Below are 16,603 nucleotides of genomic sequence, written 5' to 3'. Positions count from 1 at the left end.
CCTCTGGGAAGGGACTGGGGCTGTGGGATAGCAGGTATAGTAGGGAGAGATGGTGCCTATAGTAGCAGTGGGGATAATAGTCTCTGGGAAGGGACTGGGGCTGTGGGATAGCAGGTATAGTAGGGAGAGATGGTGCCTATAGTAGCAGTGGGGGGATAATAGCCTCTGGGAAGGGACTGGGGCTGTGGGATAGCAGGTATAGTAGGGAGAGATGGTGCCTATAGTAGCAGTGGGGGGATAATAGCCTCTGGGAAGGGACTGGGGCTGTGGGATAGCAGGTATAGTTGGGAGAGATGGTGCCTATAGTAGCAGTGGGGGGATAATAGCCTCTGGGAAGGGACTGGGGCTGTGGGATAGCAGGTATAGTAGGGAGAGATGGTGCCTATAGTAGCAGTGGGATAATAGCCTCTGGGAAGGGACTGGGGCTGTGGGATAGCAGGTTTAGTAGGGAGAGATGGTGCCTATAGTAGCAGTGGGGGGATAATAGCCTCTGGGAAGGGACTGGGGCTGTGGGATAGCAGGTATAGTAGGGAGAGATGGTGCCTATAGTAGCAGTGGGGGGATAATAGCCTCTGGGAAGGGACTGTGGCTGTGGGATAGCAGGTATAGTAGGGAGAGATGGTGCCTATAGTAGCAGTGGGATAATAGCCTCTGGGAAGGGACTGTGGCTGTGGGATAGCAGGTATAGTAGGAAGAGATGGTGCCTATAGTAGCAGTGGGGGGGATAATAGCCTCTGGGAAGGGACTGGGGCTGTGGGATAGCAGGTATAGTAGGGAGAGATGGTGCCTATAGTAGCAGTGGGATAATAGCCTCTGGGAAGGGACTGGGGCTGTGGGATAGCAGGTATAGTAGGGAGAGATGGTGCCTATAGTAGCAGTGGGGGGATAATAGCCTCTGGGAAGGGACTGGGGCTGTGGGATAGCAGGTATAGTAGGGAGAGATGGTGCCTATAGTAGCAGTGGGATAATAGCCTCTGGGAAGGGACTGGGGCTGTGGGATAGCAGGTATAGTAGGGAGAGATGGTGCCTATAGTAGCAGTGGGGGGATAATAGCCTCTGGGAAGGGACTGTGGCTGTGGCGCAACGATTAGGCTGCTATGGGTCATTGTCTTATGGACCCACTGAAGATGTGATGCCTATAAGATAAATGAGAGAGGCTCTGAATGGATAGATAGATAGATAGATGATACTATAGATGATAGATAGATAGATAGATAGATAGATAGATAGATAGACAGATAGATAGATTGATAGCTAGATAGATAGATGATAGATAGATGATACTATAGATAGATAGATAGATAGATAGATAGATGATACTATAAATAGATGATAGATAGATAGATGATAGATAGGTAGATGATAGATAGGTAGATGATACTATAGATAGATAGATAGATATAGATAGATAGATAGATAGATAGATAGATAGATAGATAGATAGATGATAGATAGATAGATAGATAGATAGATGATAGATAGGTAGATGATACTATAGATAGATAGATAGATAGATAGATAGATAGATGATACTATAAATAGATGATAGCTAAATAGATAGATGATAGATAGGTAGATGATACTATAGATAAATAGATAGATGATAGATAGGTAGATGATACTATAGATAGATGATAGATAGATAGATGATACTATAAATAGATGATAGCTAGATAGATAGATGATAGATAGGTAGATGATACTATAGATAAATAGATAGATGATAGATAGGTAGATGATACTATAGATAGATGATAGATAGATAGATAGATAGATGATACTATAAATAGATGATAGCTAGATAGATAGATGATAGATAGGTAGATGATACTATAGATAAATAGATAGATGATAGATAGGTAGATGATACTATAGATAGATAGACAGATAGATGATACTATAGACAGATGAAACTATAGATCAGGGAGCCCCAAACTTTTTTACCCGTGAGCCACATTTAAGTGTAAGAAGACTTGGGGAGCAACACAAGCATGAAATATGTTCCTGGGGGTGCCAAATAAGGGCTGTTATTGGCTATTTGATAGCCCCTTTGTGGACTGCCAGTCTATAGGAGACTCTGTTTGGCAGTACACCTGGTTTTTATGCCTCCAAACTTGCCCCCAAGCCAAGAATTCAAAAATAAGCACTTGCTTTGAGGCCACTGGGAGCAACATCCAAAGGGTTGGGGAGCAACATGTTGTTTGTTAGATAGATAGATAGACAGACAGATGATAGATAGATGATAGATAGATAGATAGATAGATAGACAGATGATAGACAGATGATAGATAGATGATACAACAGATAGAAAGGGATCTTTTTTTAATGGTCACAATCAATTTCAATTTGATTCCTTTGAATTCAGTTGTTATTGTGAGGAAATGCTGGTACGGACACAATTATTTTAGGTTTAACTTTCCCTTTAACATCTTTGCTGTTGGGAAATTAGCCTCTGTTACTTCAGCCGCAACAATAATGATGGTCAGAGTCTCGCCATCAACTTGTAGGAAATCTGTGATTATCCGACCAGTCTCTGACATTTGCAATAACGCACACTGTTCATCTCGCCCCTTGCCATTAACGGGATGCAAGCTGTGGCTAATGTTTTCAGAACTGGGATGGCATCGCCACTGTGATTCCTTGGTGCAAGTCTGTTGCAGCTATTGAAGGAACCTGTTATGGGAGCCATGGAATGACCTCAGTGTCTAAAGTGGCGCAATTTCACGGTTCCTCGGGGTCAGTAGGTGCACTTGCACACAAGCAGGCTGGATAGGCCCATTGGTCCTCATTGCAAGTACACAGAAGTGCAAGTACGCAGGTATCTTAACTGAATAGCATTCATTGTATACAATATATTTTGAGTGGGTCCCTAACCTTAGAATCAGCGGAAAAGAAGATGCTACTGGGGGCATCTTTGGGGTGTTGGTAATTTTAACCAACCAGAACCTTACTATACAACAAGACCCTGAGACAAGGTTCTCAGCATAACTGATGCTTTATTCATTAATCAAAGACAGAGTGGAAGCTTTCAGCAACACAGAACAGCAACTGAAATGTGTCACTAACAGCTTCCAATGAGACCCTGAAAGTCTAAAGGTGGCCATACACGGGCCGACTATAGCTGCCGATATCGGTCCCCCGATTCGGCAGCTAATCAGCCCGTGTATGGGGAGAGCAGAGCGGCCTGGCCGACCGATATCTGGCCTGAAATTGGCCAGATCTCGATCGGCCAGGTTAGAAAATCTGGTCGGATCGGGGACCGCATCGGCTCGTTGATGCGGTCCCCGATCCGACTGCCCCATTGCCGCCCACATAATCCGATCGTCTGGCCCCAGGGCCAAACGATCGGATTATTATTTTTTTTACCTAAATGGTCCCCGATATCGCCCACCCATAGGTGGGGATATCGGGGGAAGATCCGCTCGCTTGGCGACATCGCCAAGCGAGTGGATCTGCTCGTGTATGGCCACCTTTAGCCTTTTATAGAATATGACATACCTTATCTAAAAAGTATATGATGCCCCTTTTACAACTGTCTGTGTGCTCTGTGGTTCCAGCTGTGCAAATAGCAAAGTGCATGTGGGGGCTTAGCTAGTCAGCACTATCATGTCTGGCCCTTGTGATTTTATAAGATGGTATATTTGACTTTTATATTCTACTCTATACCTTGCATATATAGTATATTTATATACCTTTATCTCCTACCTCACCTGCCTTGGGTTGTCTTTATAGGGGACACTGGGGGATTTTATGTGTCCCTTTATGCAGAACTTACCCATCATAAGTGAGTGTCTCAACAGGGGGCACAGATCTTCCCTGCTAGGCTGTGGTTGCCTTGGGCTGGTACAGAAGCCCAAAACATAACGTACAACATTTCTGCCCTACTTCTTTGTTGCGCTTCAGTTTTGGCACAGACCACTTTCTCCACCAGTGACAAACCATCTGCTAAGAAGTCAATATGGCAGCAGTCAGGTCCTGAGGTGAGTGCAGAGCAGAGGACTGGCTGGATGAGATGCTGAGCCAGGTTTGCAAACTGCCCACTGGAACCTGCGTATTGGGTCAGAACAGCTAGGCCTGTATAACTCCCTATGACTTCAAACAGAGAGCATTTCCCCCAAATGACAGCAAATCTAATCACTTGGTCAGGCAGGTTTGATCCCTTATATGGTCTGAATTTTATAGCTCAAAATGTTTTAAATGGGGGAAAACTGCATTTTTATATAGAACTTGTGAAACAGCCTCAGGCACAATGAGTATCCAAGCAACAAACAGCCATTGTATAGAGCTACTACGGGGAAGGTAATTACGTTGCGCCTGTGGAACTGATAAACACATGCACAATAATTAGAGGATATAAAAATAGTTGCCAATGATCTGTGACTGCTGTAATTATTTAGGCAAATAAAAGCCTGTTATTATAGCCCAGGGAGGGGGGCAAAGAATAATATTCACTTCAGCTGGATGGGAGATTGGCTCAGAAACTGCTTTTTATAGCGAATGTGGCAAGGAAAAATAATTCCGATGTTCCAGCTAAAACACAGCTGTACCTTATCTGTAACGTGCAACTACAAACCCCATAATTCAGTAGTTTATCATCAGGGTCCCAACCCGGTCCCCTAAATCAGTGCTGTCCAACTGGCGGCCCTCGACCCCCATCTGTGTGGCCCCCCACCTGTCTGGCTGCTTTGATGGCTTACCTTTGTGTAATCTTTAAATGGTATCAGTACTGTGATTAACTGCCCCCCTGCATGGTTCTCACCTCAGATTCAGGCTGTAAACCCTCTGTTTAAAAATGTAATCCCCTGTGTTGTTCACACCTTTTAATCTCTGCATTGTTCACCCCCTGCAGTGTTCACACCTCAGGCTCAGGCTGTAATCCACCCACATTGTTCACCTGTTCACACCTCAGACATTGTAGGTACTGCCTGGACTATGCTGCCTGTGTGTATGGCACACACAGGGAGCATAGAGTAGGCAGCTTATGGCACATAGCATAGGGCAGGGAGGGTATGGCACAAACAGGTAGGGCAGGCAGAGTATGGCACACACAGGCAGCATAGGACAGGCAGAGTATGGCACACACAGGCAGGGTAGGGCAGGAAGAGTATGGCACAAACCGTCAGCATAAGACAGACAGAGTATGGCACACACAGGCAGCATAGGGCAGACAGAGTGCTACCTGTGTGTGCCATACTCTGCCTGCCCTATGCTGCCTGTGGGAGGTGAACCTGGCAGGGGTTTGTTGTGTGTTTGTTAGCAGTTGGAAATAGCCATTAAATGGTCCCTAATGTGTGTAATTATGTACTGGGGGTTGCTCTGCTATCCACAGGGGAGGAGGAGGCATATGGATTTAAGGGTATGTCTTAATATGACATAATATAATTCTTTCACATATGAATGATGGTTGATATCCCCGCAGTAAGGACCAAGCATTTGGGATTTTGCTGTGCTACCACTATTGTGATAAAATAGGTGTGGTTTGAAGTGGGTGTAGTTTAAAAAAGGGAAGTGGTCAAAACTGGCTTCCATTAGTGGCCCTCCACCATGTATGCTAGAGAAATTCCGGCCCTTGGCACCACAGAAGTTGGACAGCACTGCCCTAAATCATCAGCCATAGAGGTGCCCAACAACCAAATTTCTCGGCAAGGTTTTTTTTTTATTTTTAAACTCTATGTTTTATTTTTTAAAATAAATAATAACCACATTTTTGTAGAATTTACCAGAAACCATGAAATGAAAATAATAAATACAATTAATATCTATAGCTACAGAATGACAAATGACCTGGACCAGAAATGCACTGCTCTTGTGAGTGCGGGGATTGATACCGAAGCCATTTTACTGGTTCTTATTTCCCAAATGCTGCTTGGCCTATAACAGAATAACAGGAAGTGAGGAGTGCAAGAGAAATGGCTTCCCAAGCAAAATGGAACCAGCTGGAATGTGGAACGGTGCAATTCTTCTGTCTATAGCGAAATGACCTCTAACTTTGCAAGAACATGAATCTCAGAGACAATGATAATTGTTCTAAACCCAATATTGCCCCATAATAATGTTAGGGCTGGAGAATTCCCCCTGGCTCTTGATACTTTACAAAACTCATAGGACAATAAACCCACCCAATGGCACACACTTATTACTGAAGAGACATGAACTCACTGGCACATCTCATATTGCCCAAGGGATTACACTGATTTACACATGATAAAACTCTGTATTGTTATTTAAAATCCATAATTTGGTCAGTATGATGTCCTATTAACCACTATGAGAGTTCATTATAAATGTTATCTTTATAAAGCTCCAACATATTCTGCAGTGCTGTACAATGGATCAGGAAGAGCCGGGGACAAAACGCCTACAAACCCACCCGCTCACAATCCTAACCGACCCGGCTTCTTCCCTCTATTTATAGACCCGCGCCCGCCCTGCCCCATAATGATGTCACAAAAGGGGCGGGGTGCCTATAAATACAGAAGCCGGAAGAGGAAGCTGGTAGTGTTAGGTCACGGACGGGGAGGGAGAGCGGAAGAGCTCCACCTGAACCCGCCCACGACCTGCAATTGATGTGCTGAGGTCGGCCTGAACCCTTGGGTATTGGGCAAGCCCACATCACTAGTGCTGTCTATGGATAAGGGCACTGCATTGCCGTTGTTCTTTAGGAGAGCACCAGCTTAACATCTATCAAGGCATGGAGCTTGGGGGAGATAAAGAGGAGGGGCCGACAGATGCAGGTAGAAGTCTGTGAGATCTTGTTCCTACAGCTTTCGCTGCAATAGCTGCTGGAAACATAAAAAGACTAAGAAATTGGGATGAAATCAGTTTTTTCTTCTTTTTCAAGATCCTAAATGAAATTCCTCAAGTCCCTAATGCTTGATATCCAAGCAAGAGCAAACTATATTCATACAGTGATTGCTATTACAGGTATCGGACCCGTTATCCAGAATGCTCAGGACCTGGGGTTTTCCGAATAAGGCATCTTTTTGTAATTTGGATCTCCATACCTTAAGTCTACTTAAAAATGATTTAAACAATTTAAACAAAAAACCCAAGAGGATTGGTTTGCCTCCAATAAGGATGAATTAAATCTTAATTGGGATCAAGTACAGGTACTGTTTTATTATTACAGAGAAAATGGAAATATTTAAACATTAAATAAACCCAATAGGACTGTTCTGCCCCCAATAAGGGGTAATTATATCTTAGTTGGGATCAAGTGCAGATACTGTTTTATTATTACAGAGAAAAGGGAATCATTTAACCATGAAATAAACCCAATAGGGCTGTTCTGCCCCCAATAAGGGGTAATTATATCTTAGTTGGGATCAAGTACAGGTACTGTTTTATTATTACAGAGAAAAGGGAATCATTTAACCATGAAATAAACCCAATAGGGCTGTTCTGCCCCAATAAGGGGTAATTATATCTTAGTTGGGATCAAGTACAGGTACTGTTTTATTATTACAGAGAAAAGGGAATCATTTAACCATGAAATAAACCCAATAGGGCTGTTCTGCCCCCAATAAGGGGTAATTATTTCTTAGTTGGGATCAAGTACAGGTACTGTTTTATTATTACAGAGAAAAGGGAATCATTTAACCATTAAATAAACCCAATAGGGCTGTTCTGCCCCCAATAAGGGGTAATTATATCTTAGTTGGGATCAAGTACGGGTACTGTTTTATTATTACAGAGAAAAGGGAATCATTTAACCATTAAATAAACCCAATAGGGCTGTTCTGCCCCCAATAAGGGGTAATTATATCTTAGTTGGGATCAAGTACGGGTACTGTTTTATTATTACAGAGAAAAAAGAAAAATCATTTTTAAATATTGGAATTATTTGCTTATAATGGAGTCTATGGGAGATGGCCTTCCTGTAATTCAGAGCTTTCTGGATAGCAGGTTTCTGGATAGCAGATTCCATACCTATTTCTTTTAAAATAGGAAAGCGATCTGGACACTTGGAAATATGTCTGTTGTGTGGCCAAACACAGGCAAAGTTTTTTGTTGTTTAACAGACCTGCCTGTGTGTTGAAAGGCTGGATATTGTCAGATTTAGTCACCACAGCTACTTTCTTGGGCAATCTAAACTGACAATGAAAAATGCTAAGAAAGCAGTCTCGTGCCTCATGCACACACAAAGAGGTGCCACGGGAGGCTGAATTCTACGTGATCCAACTGGGGCCATTAGTGCCTACTGTTCCACCAAGACTGACCACCAATGGTCAACTGGTAAAGCCAGAATGTTCCAAACTGCCTGACCATTTCTGCATATGTTTCCTCACCTTTAGATACAACCTAAGATGCTAAGACTTGATTCTTAATTTAATTTGATTCTTGATTTAATTTAGGTTAATTCCAGCTATTTTTGTGACTGATGTAAGGGAATACTAAGGGAATACTTTTACATATCTTAAAACAATCTGGACCCTTGGGAATATGTCTGTTGGGTAGTCGTACACAGGCCAACTTTGTGGTTATTTGACAGACCTGCCTGAGGATTGAATGTTTAGATTTTATCAGATTTGGTTACCCAAGCTAATAGCAAAATGGTATGGAACTACTTGCTTTGGCAATCCCAAGTGATGTTAGGGCAGTAGTGCCCCTCGTGCTTCCAGAGCTACAGGTGCTACTGGTAAGCAGAATTCTATGTGATCCAGTTGGATCCATCAGTGCCTACTCTTCTACCAAGACTGACCACCAATGGTCAACTTGTAAATGTCAGAATGGGCCAAACTGCCTGACCATTTCACCATATGGCCTCTCACACCTTTAGATACAATCTAAGATACTGAAATGTATCTGACTATATAATTAAGGTTTCTTTTAGCTATTTTTATACTGAACCGACGTAAAGCTGACATAAAGGGATTCTATTAAATATTTCAGTACATTATTAGAGAAGTCATGTCAGAAATTAAGCGGGAAGCTTGATATTCCCCAGCAAGTAACCCTGAATATGAACAACTAATGGGAAAACACTACTTAAGGCTTCAACAACTTATACCCAGTGCTATCGTAACGATAAATGTGTGGTGCCTGCTAGATGGAAAAGTGGTGGAACTGGGTGGTTGAAAGGTGAGAGAATGCTTCTGTAAACATTCAGATTGATGAGAATTCAAGGCATCCGACAGTGTTACACATCGATATGTATCCCGTGCTTTGTAGTCATGAGTTGTCTCGTCCCAGTGAGATACATGATTAGAGAGCATACGCTGGGAAGGGAGGCAGTGACTGCCACGTAGAGCCAGTATGGCAGTGGAGCAGTCTTTCCAAACGGACAGATCCACAGTCCATGACGTATCCCGTCTCGCACGTGGTGGGAAGTCCATGATATAAACAGCATCCAAGGCAGGAAACACCAGGAGTCCTTTAGTCTTAGGAGCTGCATGAGGAACTTCAGTGTGAGGGCAACCACCGGAATGAGAGTGGAGCAGTGGAGAGGGGGGCGGCGCTGAAGGTTGGTAGCAGCCTAGGGAAAGAACAGCATAGGGTAACAGTTGGACATTACTTGAAGAAAATCAGTGATTATTCTATATATTGATCAATTTTATGACACATATTTGTCTGCACTGGAGGTGGGCGTTTCTATTTTTGCTCACGATACTAAATTGTGCAAAACCATAAGTTCCATGCAGGATGCTGTCACTTTGCAGAGCGATTTGACAAAATTGCAAAACTGGGCAGCAAACTGGAAAATGAGGTTCAATGTGGACAAGTACAAAGCTATGCATGTAAAACTCAGTCTATGTTTAAAATGTATATTGAAGCGGTAGAATTCTTAATGAAACAGATAAAAGTGAGGGTAGGACTGGCCAGACCGGGGATGACTGTGATGTAGTTGGGCAGCTTGAAGTATATTGCAATATATGGACAAACTCTTTTATTTAATGGGAATGGCATTGCTTAGTAGCTTTGTGCACAAAATGTCTTAATGTCCTATAGATATTAATAGTGGGTGAGCGCAGAGGGGCTCTTGTGTTTCCTATGGATTAGACCCACTTAAAGGCACAGTAACTGAGTTGCAAGAGCTACAGCGCTAAAGAGACTTTGGTCCTTTATAAACTACTCAGGGGCTATCCTCAGGAAATTCATAGAATACAATAGGGCAACAATATACTAAATGAATGAGGCAATGGTTCTGTATTATTGTTTGAATGCTGTCAAGGGACACCGGCACCTAAAAACATAGTTATATTATCTCTAGGATCTAGCTTCCTAGGTATGTCTGCATGTCTATCTGTCAGGCAAGGAAATAATATCGGCCCCATACAGCAAGGCCTGGAATGCTTGGCACAAGGGCACACAAGCTGAGCACACCACACACTGGAGATGATACCTAAGGCAGCAGTGTGTCATTTAGGATCTGCAAAACTACTCATCATGTTAATCATCATAGGTAAGGAATGTAAATGTATATACTACATTCCATGAATGCACATCAGACATGACATCAGACATGACATCAGCAGTACATCTTCTGCATTAAAATACAGCCTCTCTTCTCACAACAATGGCATTTAAATAATGCTGAAACTGCAAAATACAGTATTTATATATATATATATATATATATATATATACACACATATATATATATATATATATATATATATATATATATATATATAAACCTCTCTCCAGCTTCCCTTGAGGGCTGCTTATTGTCGCCGGAGGGAGCCCTGCCAGCTAGAGGACGACCTTGAATAAATTCAGCCGCAATGGAAGTGAAGATGACAAACACGCACTTTAAAAGTGATAGAAGCTGGCACCGTTGATATAGGCGCTGCTGGCATATTCTGAAGCCAGGAACAGATCAATAAGAAAAAGAAGAGAAATCAAGGCAGTATGAAGAATTCCCAGCATGGCTTTGGTGCATGGCAGAGGGTGTATTTGTCCTGGGCCCCCCAGCATTATGGTGGGAATGTAAACAGATTAAACGGTGTAATAATGATTAGATATGATCAGTAAATACCTAATATGGGTGTCCAGCCTGCTCTGGTTAAACTGCATCTCTCAACATCCCATAACAAGCCACATGCTATGAGGCAGATTTTACGTGTTGCAGATCAGACACCCTCAGATGGGGGCCCATCCCTGCTGCATTGCCAAGGCCCCCCACCTCTTGCCTTGATAAAAGAAATGCATTTATGCTCCTGACTCCTCCGCTTGTTATTTAGTGACTAAGTCCCCTGTGCTGCACATAATCAAGGCTATAAAACAACAGTTAAAATAGCAGCCGTTTGTCTCCTCCTCCCTAGGGAAGCTTTGCCACGCATGCTGGGATAAATACTTATTTTTGAAGCTTCATTTGTATTCCTCCCCCCTCCACCACCAACCCAGAAAAAATCAAACTTGACGGTCTGGCCATGCCATGACTGGTAATGTCAAGTAAAACACGGTATGAAGAAAGGGTCTTTTTTTTAGAAAAGGGTCTAATTTAATCAGGGTATAGAGATGCTGTGCCACTTATGGCAGCCAGATGCCCTAATACTAACTAAACAAGCTTAAATTACAATGTGGGATTTATTTGCCCTTTACAAAAAGTTATCTAAAGCATTGCACTCACTGTGTTAAAGATACATTGTCAAGCATCGTGAATTTGGAAAGACTGGGTCCTGAGGATGCCAACCAAATTACTTTTAAAAGGTGCCAGTATGCCTTTAATTTAGACCTAGAGCAAGGAATGTTTCCCTTACCTTTAAAGAGACAGAGCCGGCAAGGAAAAAGTGATCCAGGTCAATAACCGAGGCAAAGAAACCAGCAAGGGCCACTTCACAGAAGTCACTTCTCTTCCTCAAGCCAATGACAATGGCCCATGACCACATGCCTATCACGCAGTGTGTGGCGCTATCAGAAAGAGCTCTCAGCCAATCGTTTTGCTGGATGAACGTTGCTTGCTGGACTCTATCAGCCACGAAGCAGAACATTCCAAGTGCCAAACTGGAGAGCGCAGAGGCCGTGCTGAAGGTGTGAAGGAGGGCATCGGCCTTCTCCATCTCTGACGCCATGGCAAGTAGGCAAGTGTTGTATCAGGATGTCTTATCCAGTCCATCACAGCTTAGCTTGGTTCTGAAAGATATCCCAGTATGGCAGTTAGGTGGTGGCAAAACCTATTTATAATATTATTAGTGTGTGCTTTGAAGAGATTAAATAGAGTAATTTTTTTATATAATGGCATGCGGTTTTGCAGCTCTCCTCATACTGTCCTTGGTGGCTGCCATATACAATAAAGGGGAGGCTATTCTTTAAGTTAACTCTTAGTATGACCAGAATTTTTAAATTGGTCTTCATTTGCGTTCTTCTGACTCTTTCAAGCTTCCAAATGAGGGTGACTGACCCCAGCAGCCCATAAACTATTGATCTGTAAAACTGCAATTTTATTGTCACCATCAGTTTTTATTACTTACCTTTGTATTCAGTCACTCTCTGATTCATATTCTAGTCTCTCAATCAAACCACTGCCTGGTTGATAAGGTAATTTGGACCCTAGCAACCAGACAGCTGCTGAAATTCCAAACTAGAGAGCTAAAAGCTAAATAATTCAAAAAGCACTAATAATGGAAATAAGGCCAATTGCAAAGTGTCTCAGAATATCACCCTTTGCATCATACTAAAAAGTTAATTCAAGGGTGAACAACCCCTTTCCTGCCTGTCCCTGACTGGATTTCGGCCCAGAAATGCACACTTAAGTGTTTTGGGCCTGAACCTATGAAAGTGATGGCATGCAACCAATTTCTGAACCAAATCTCAGACTGGGGGCTCTATTTTTGGCCATAAATACAATAAGAGGTTACAGAAGCCTATGTCTGGATGTACACAAAACAACAAATATATAAAGTTGGAAATGCTGGGCCCCCCTGCACAGTACTCTTACTGATGGGCCCCACATATCAAACAAGGGACCAGACATTTTCTGTCAAGACAGATAATCGATCCGCTAGGATCACAGGGTTTTCTGTTTAAACTGCCTCTACATGCCATACATGCCCAAATGGCCAATTTGCCAAAAAGCCCAAATCTGTGCGTGTGTCTCTCTCCAACTTTAAACACCAAAACAGCACTCCTGAGTCCATTGCCCATTCATCTGAGGAACACGTGGATTAGCCATTTCTAGAACAAGAACAAACACACCTGAAATGAAAGAGCTATTTCACCTTCACAGCACTGGGTAAAATATGAGATTAAATGGGGCAGTTCACCTTCATGAAATGCACTGTTTCCAAATTATACACATGTTAATTCCCCCCCACCCCACACACGCATGTTCCCTTTAGCAGTGCAGACACTAACCCAAATGAATCCAAATAAATTCAAGAGATGACACAGTTGTTGCCACTGAAGGTGGCAGTTGGCTGCTTGTGAGCATGCTTCCTCAGCTTTGCCTACGTCTGTAATGTGAATATTACAATTTGATACATTAGTTGCTGAGAAATGTGCCAACAAACATGCAAGGGTCTGGGGAGTAAGCAAGCTGGCCAACTGAGTGCCTACTGGGAAGCACAAGTGCAGAAATGGCAGGCTGGCAATCTGTGGATTTCGGCAAATGCCAGAGGGGCTCCAGTAAGACAGTCACTATTTAGTGGGCTGGTTGGGGCTGTTTGGGCCTCTCTGTATTTAAAATGCCAGGGCCTGAGCCCTAGCCAGTACAGTACTGCCCTGTTTTAGGAGGGCCAGGAGTTTGGCATCCCTATCCCACCTTCACCTTGTTAGGATGGTAATTCCCATACTCCTACCTACAGCCGCTTTGGAGTCACCCCTTCTCCCCCCACTTATAAAAATGCTCGGAGCACTGGTTGGGGCGGCGCTGATGTAAATAAGCACAATCCTTGCTCAAGGTCAGAGCCACCAGAGATGCTGCCTGCTCTTTTCATGAGCTCCCCGGGGCTGAGTCACTGCCCTGCTAATTGAATCAGCTGCAAGAACTTGCTATCTTTATTCCCAGCTATAAATATTCCCTTGATGGACGTCACATATACAGCTCCACGCTCCTACTAACCTTCTGGCACCACGAGAGAACTCCCTCTCTGCCACTGGGATTAGAACAGATCCAGCCTAGTGATTTATACATACATACATACATTATACAGAGCAGTTCCATGACTATATATAAAGGCACAAGGCCACAGAACCTGCTTTTATGCAGGTCATGGAACTCCGAGCAGAATTCTAATATCCTCAAATTATTCAAAAGGGTTACTTTATTTATTACAATACACTCATTTCATCATGTGACAGAATTTACATCACAAAGGACCGATTATAACCGACGCCATCACTAAGAACCGTTTAGAAGAATATTATTTACAGGAAATTCATGGCTCTTGCCTATTACATATACATAAATACAATATATATACATAGACAGAAGTGTCACTTTCTTGTGTTCCAGCTGTGGATGCAATGGGGCATTTATGACTTTAACACAGGGTGACCAGATCACTTGAAAATTCATTAAAGGAAACAAAAAGGATAATTTTATTGCCAATAGATTAGTCATAACAGTGCAAGCTAGAATGCTATATTTATTCTGCAGAATGCTTTACCATACCTGAGTAAAAAGCCCTAGAATCTTCCTCTGTTTGTTTAAGATAGCAGCTGCCATTTTAGCTTGGTTTGACTTCACTTCCAGGCAGCAGCATGCAGGCACGGAATAGCTTTCAGTTCAGATTCCACAGCAGAGAAGGTAGAGAGAGACAGCAGAGAGGGGAGGGGGAGAGAGGAGCAAACTGAGCAAGTTTGTACTGTGCCCTGAAGGATCTTTCTTAGAGAAGGAAGTCTGGCACAGAAGATAGTTCATACAGAAGAAGAAAGAAATGTATTTCTTTTCACTGAGGACTCAGAGCACCAGTTCTGTAAGCGTTTATGGCTGTATTTACATAGGCCTTTCTGATAAAGCTTACTTAAAGTGGCTATACACAGGCCTACCCGACCAATATGTGGCCTAAAATTGGGCAGGTTTGATTTTCGGGGGCCACATCGGCTTTGATGCAGCCCCAATCTGACGGCGCCTGTGCCGCCATTGTAATTTGATCAAATTGGCCCTTTAGGTGGGCACATTGGGAAAAGATATGCTCATTTGGCGACCTCACCAAACAAGCAAATCTTCCCGTGTATGGCCACCGTTTCCACCTTTTCTTCTCCTTTAATCAGCTAATTAAAAGGATTTCCAGATGACGGCAAAATGAAGGTAAACCTTGCTCGTCTGACCACTTTTGCAATTAACTCGTGTATACTTTGAATTAAATATGGAGGGGGTTCTCTGCTCTGTTTATCACTCTCACAGTCTCATGTCACAGCTGTACTGACAGCCACAGGGATGGGGCTGCTCCCCACCTGCTCCCTAACTTTGTACCCTAACTCTCCCTCGGAACTGAGTTATGCCAACTACCTGACACGAACCTGATGCCCCAACTCACTCACTGGACTGGCAATCTGTGGGTTCTGGCCAATGCCAGAGGGTCTGCTGGCAAATGCCATAGACAATCACTATTTATTGCGTTGGTGGGGGGCTGTTTGGGCCTCTGTGTACTTGGAATGCCACGGTTTATTTTTAACACTTATACTGTAATGTCACCCACTGTGACCTACAGCACTTATATTTGCCTATTTGTGTCTGTTAGTTACCCCCCCATATAGATTGTAAGCTCTACAGGGCAGGGACCTCCTTCATCTTGTGTTTCTGACTCTTATTGCAACTGCACCTTGTATTTATTTGTATTTATTGTTGTACTTTGTATTTATCCATTATCTTTTGTATTTATCCATTATCTTTAACCCCTACTGTACAGCGCTGTGTACATAAGTAGCGCTTTATAAATAAAGATATACATACATACAACGCTTACCCCACCGGAGATGCCGCTTGCATATTTCATTGCCCTTTAGGCCACTGGCCCAGCAGCCCTGAGACAGCGCTCCCCCATTTATTAGTATAAAACTGCAAAGGTACGTAGTAGAGCCCTCTGGGTCCGTTTCTTTTGTATTTCCAACCATTTAAAGGGCAAGTTGCATTCAGAGAGCTATTTATTTGCATGTGAATGAAATGAAGCTGAGGAAAAGCGATACAGCCTCCCCACACCTCTAACACTTATATGTTGTGAATATGTACAGTCTGCACCTTATTGGTGCTTCATTATCATCAGCCTGGATACAAATAACTTCCCAAGCATGACAAGAATTGGATCTCCTAGTTAAAGGAGCAATTTTCCAATATTCATTAACTGCAATGTTTCAGTGGTTTTATCTGTAAAAGTAACTGCAACTGGAAGCAGCGTCTGCCCGTCTGCCACCTTGTATGTCCCTGCCCTGGGGTTCTGACTGCTGAATATGAATGTAGCAGGTGAGTAAGTTCTGTTACATTATTTCAGCTTCTCAGAAAGGGACAGAACACGGCTGTAGAGTGTATATCTCTTACCTCCATATGTCCCTGGCAGAGTCAGTGTGCGCCCAGCTCCCCGCTGCATCTCATCGCTCTCTCCCAGTAGCTGCAGCCCCTCAGTCTCCTACAGGCAGGGTCCCACTGAGCCTCCCCTGCAGCATCTGACAGGCAGCAGCCTGAATGGGTTTCCTTCCGGGATTCGCTGCGTCAAACACAACA

General features: G+C 43.1%; 1 protein-coding gene across 3 annotated transcripts; it reads right to left on the bottom strand.

Moving 5' to 3' along the window:
* Positions 1-8,836: 8,836 nt before the first annotated feature.
* On the bottom strand, positions 8,837-16,603 carry tmem267 (transmembrane protein 267). Of its 3 annotated transcripts, XM_031894318.1 has the most exons (4): positions 16,421-16,603; positions 14,555-14,660; positions 11,703-12,075; positions 8,837-9,475 (listed from the first exon to the last, which is right to left on the bottom strand). In XM_031894318.1, exons 3-4 carry the CDS (start codon positions 12,012-12,014, stop codon positions 9,140-9,142), a joined length of 648 nt encoding a protein of 215 aa, XP_031750178.1. In that variant the 5' UTR covers positions 12,015-12,075; positions 14,555-14,660; positions 16,421-16,603; the 3' UTR covers positions 8,837-9,139. The 3 variants fall into 3 exon arrangements, with proteins under 3 accessions (XP_031750178.1, XP_002933078.1, XP_031750171.1); XM_002933032.5 differs by lacking the exon at positions 14,555-14,660 and having other exon boundaries at positions 16,421-16,602; XM_031894311.1 differs by lacking the exon at positions 16,421-16,603 and having other exon boundaries at positions 14,555-14,859.

This window comes from Xenopus tropicalis, chromosome 1 (genome assembly GCF_000004195.4).
Source record: "Xenopus tropicalis strain Nigerian chromosome 1, UCB_Xtro_10.0, whole genome shotgun sequence".
Taxonomy (NCBI): domain Eukaryota; kingdom Metazoa; phylum Chordata; class Amphibia; order Anura; family Pipidae; genus Xenopus; species Xenopus tropicalis.
Note: the sequence above shows the minus strand (reverse complement) of the source record. Positions and strands in the feature narration are given on the sequence as shown.

What these genes read in the sequence shown, in the direction of transcription:
- tmem267 (XM_031894318.1), bottom strand. Translation starts at nt 12,014, where the DNA reads ATGGCGTCAGAGATGGAGAAGGCCGATGCCCTCCTTCACACCTTCAGC. An exon ending in CCGGCTCTGTCTCTTTAAAG is followed by an intron (nt 9,476 to 11,702) that starts GTAAGGGAAACA and finishes TTCTTTCCCTAG; the next exon opens with GCTGCTACCAACCTTCAGCG.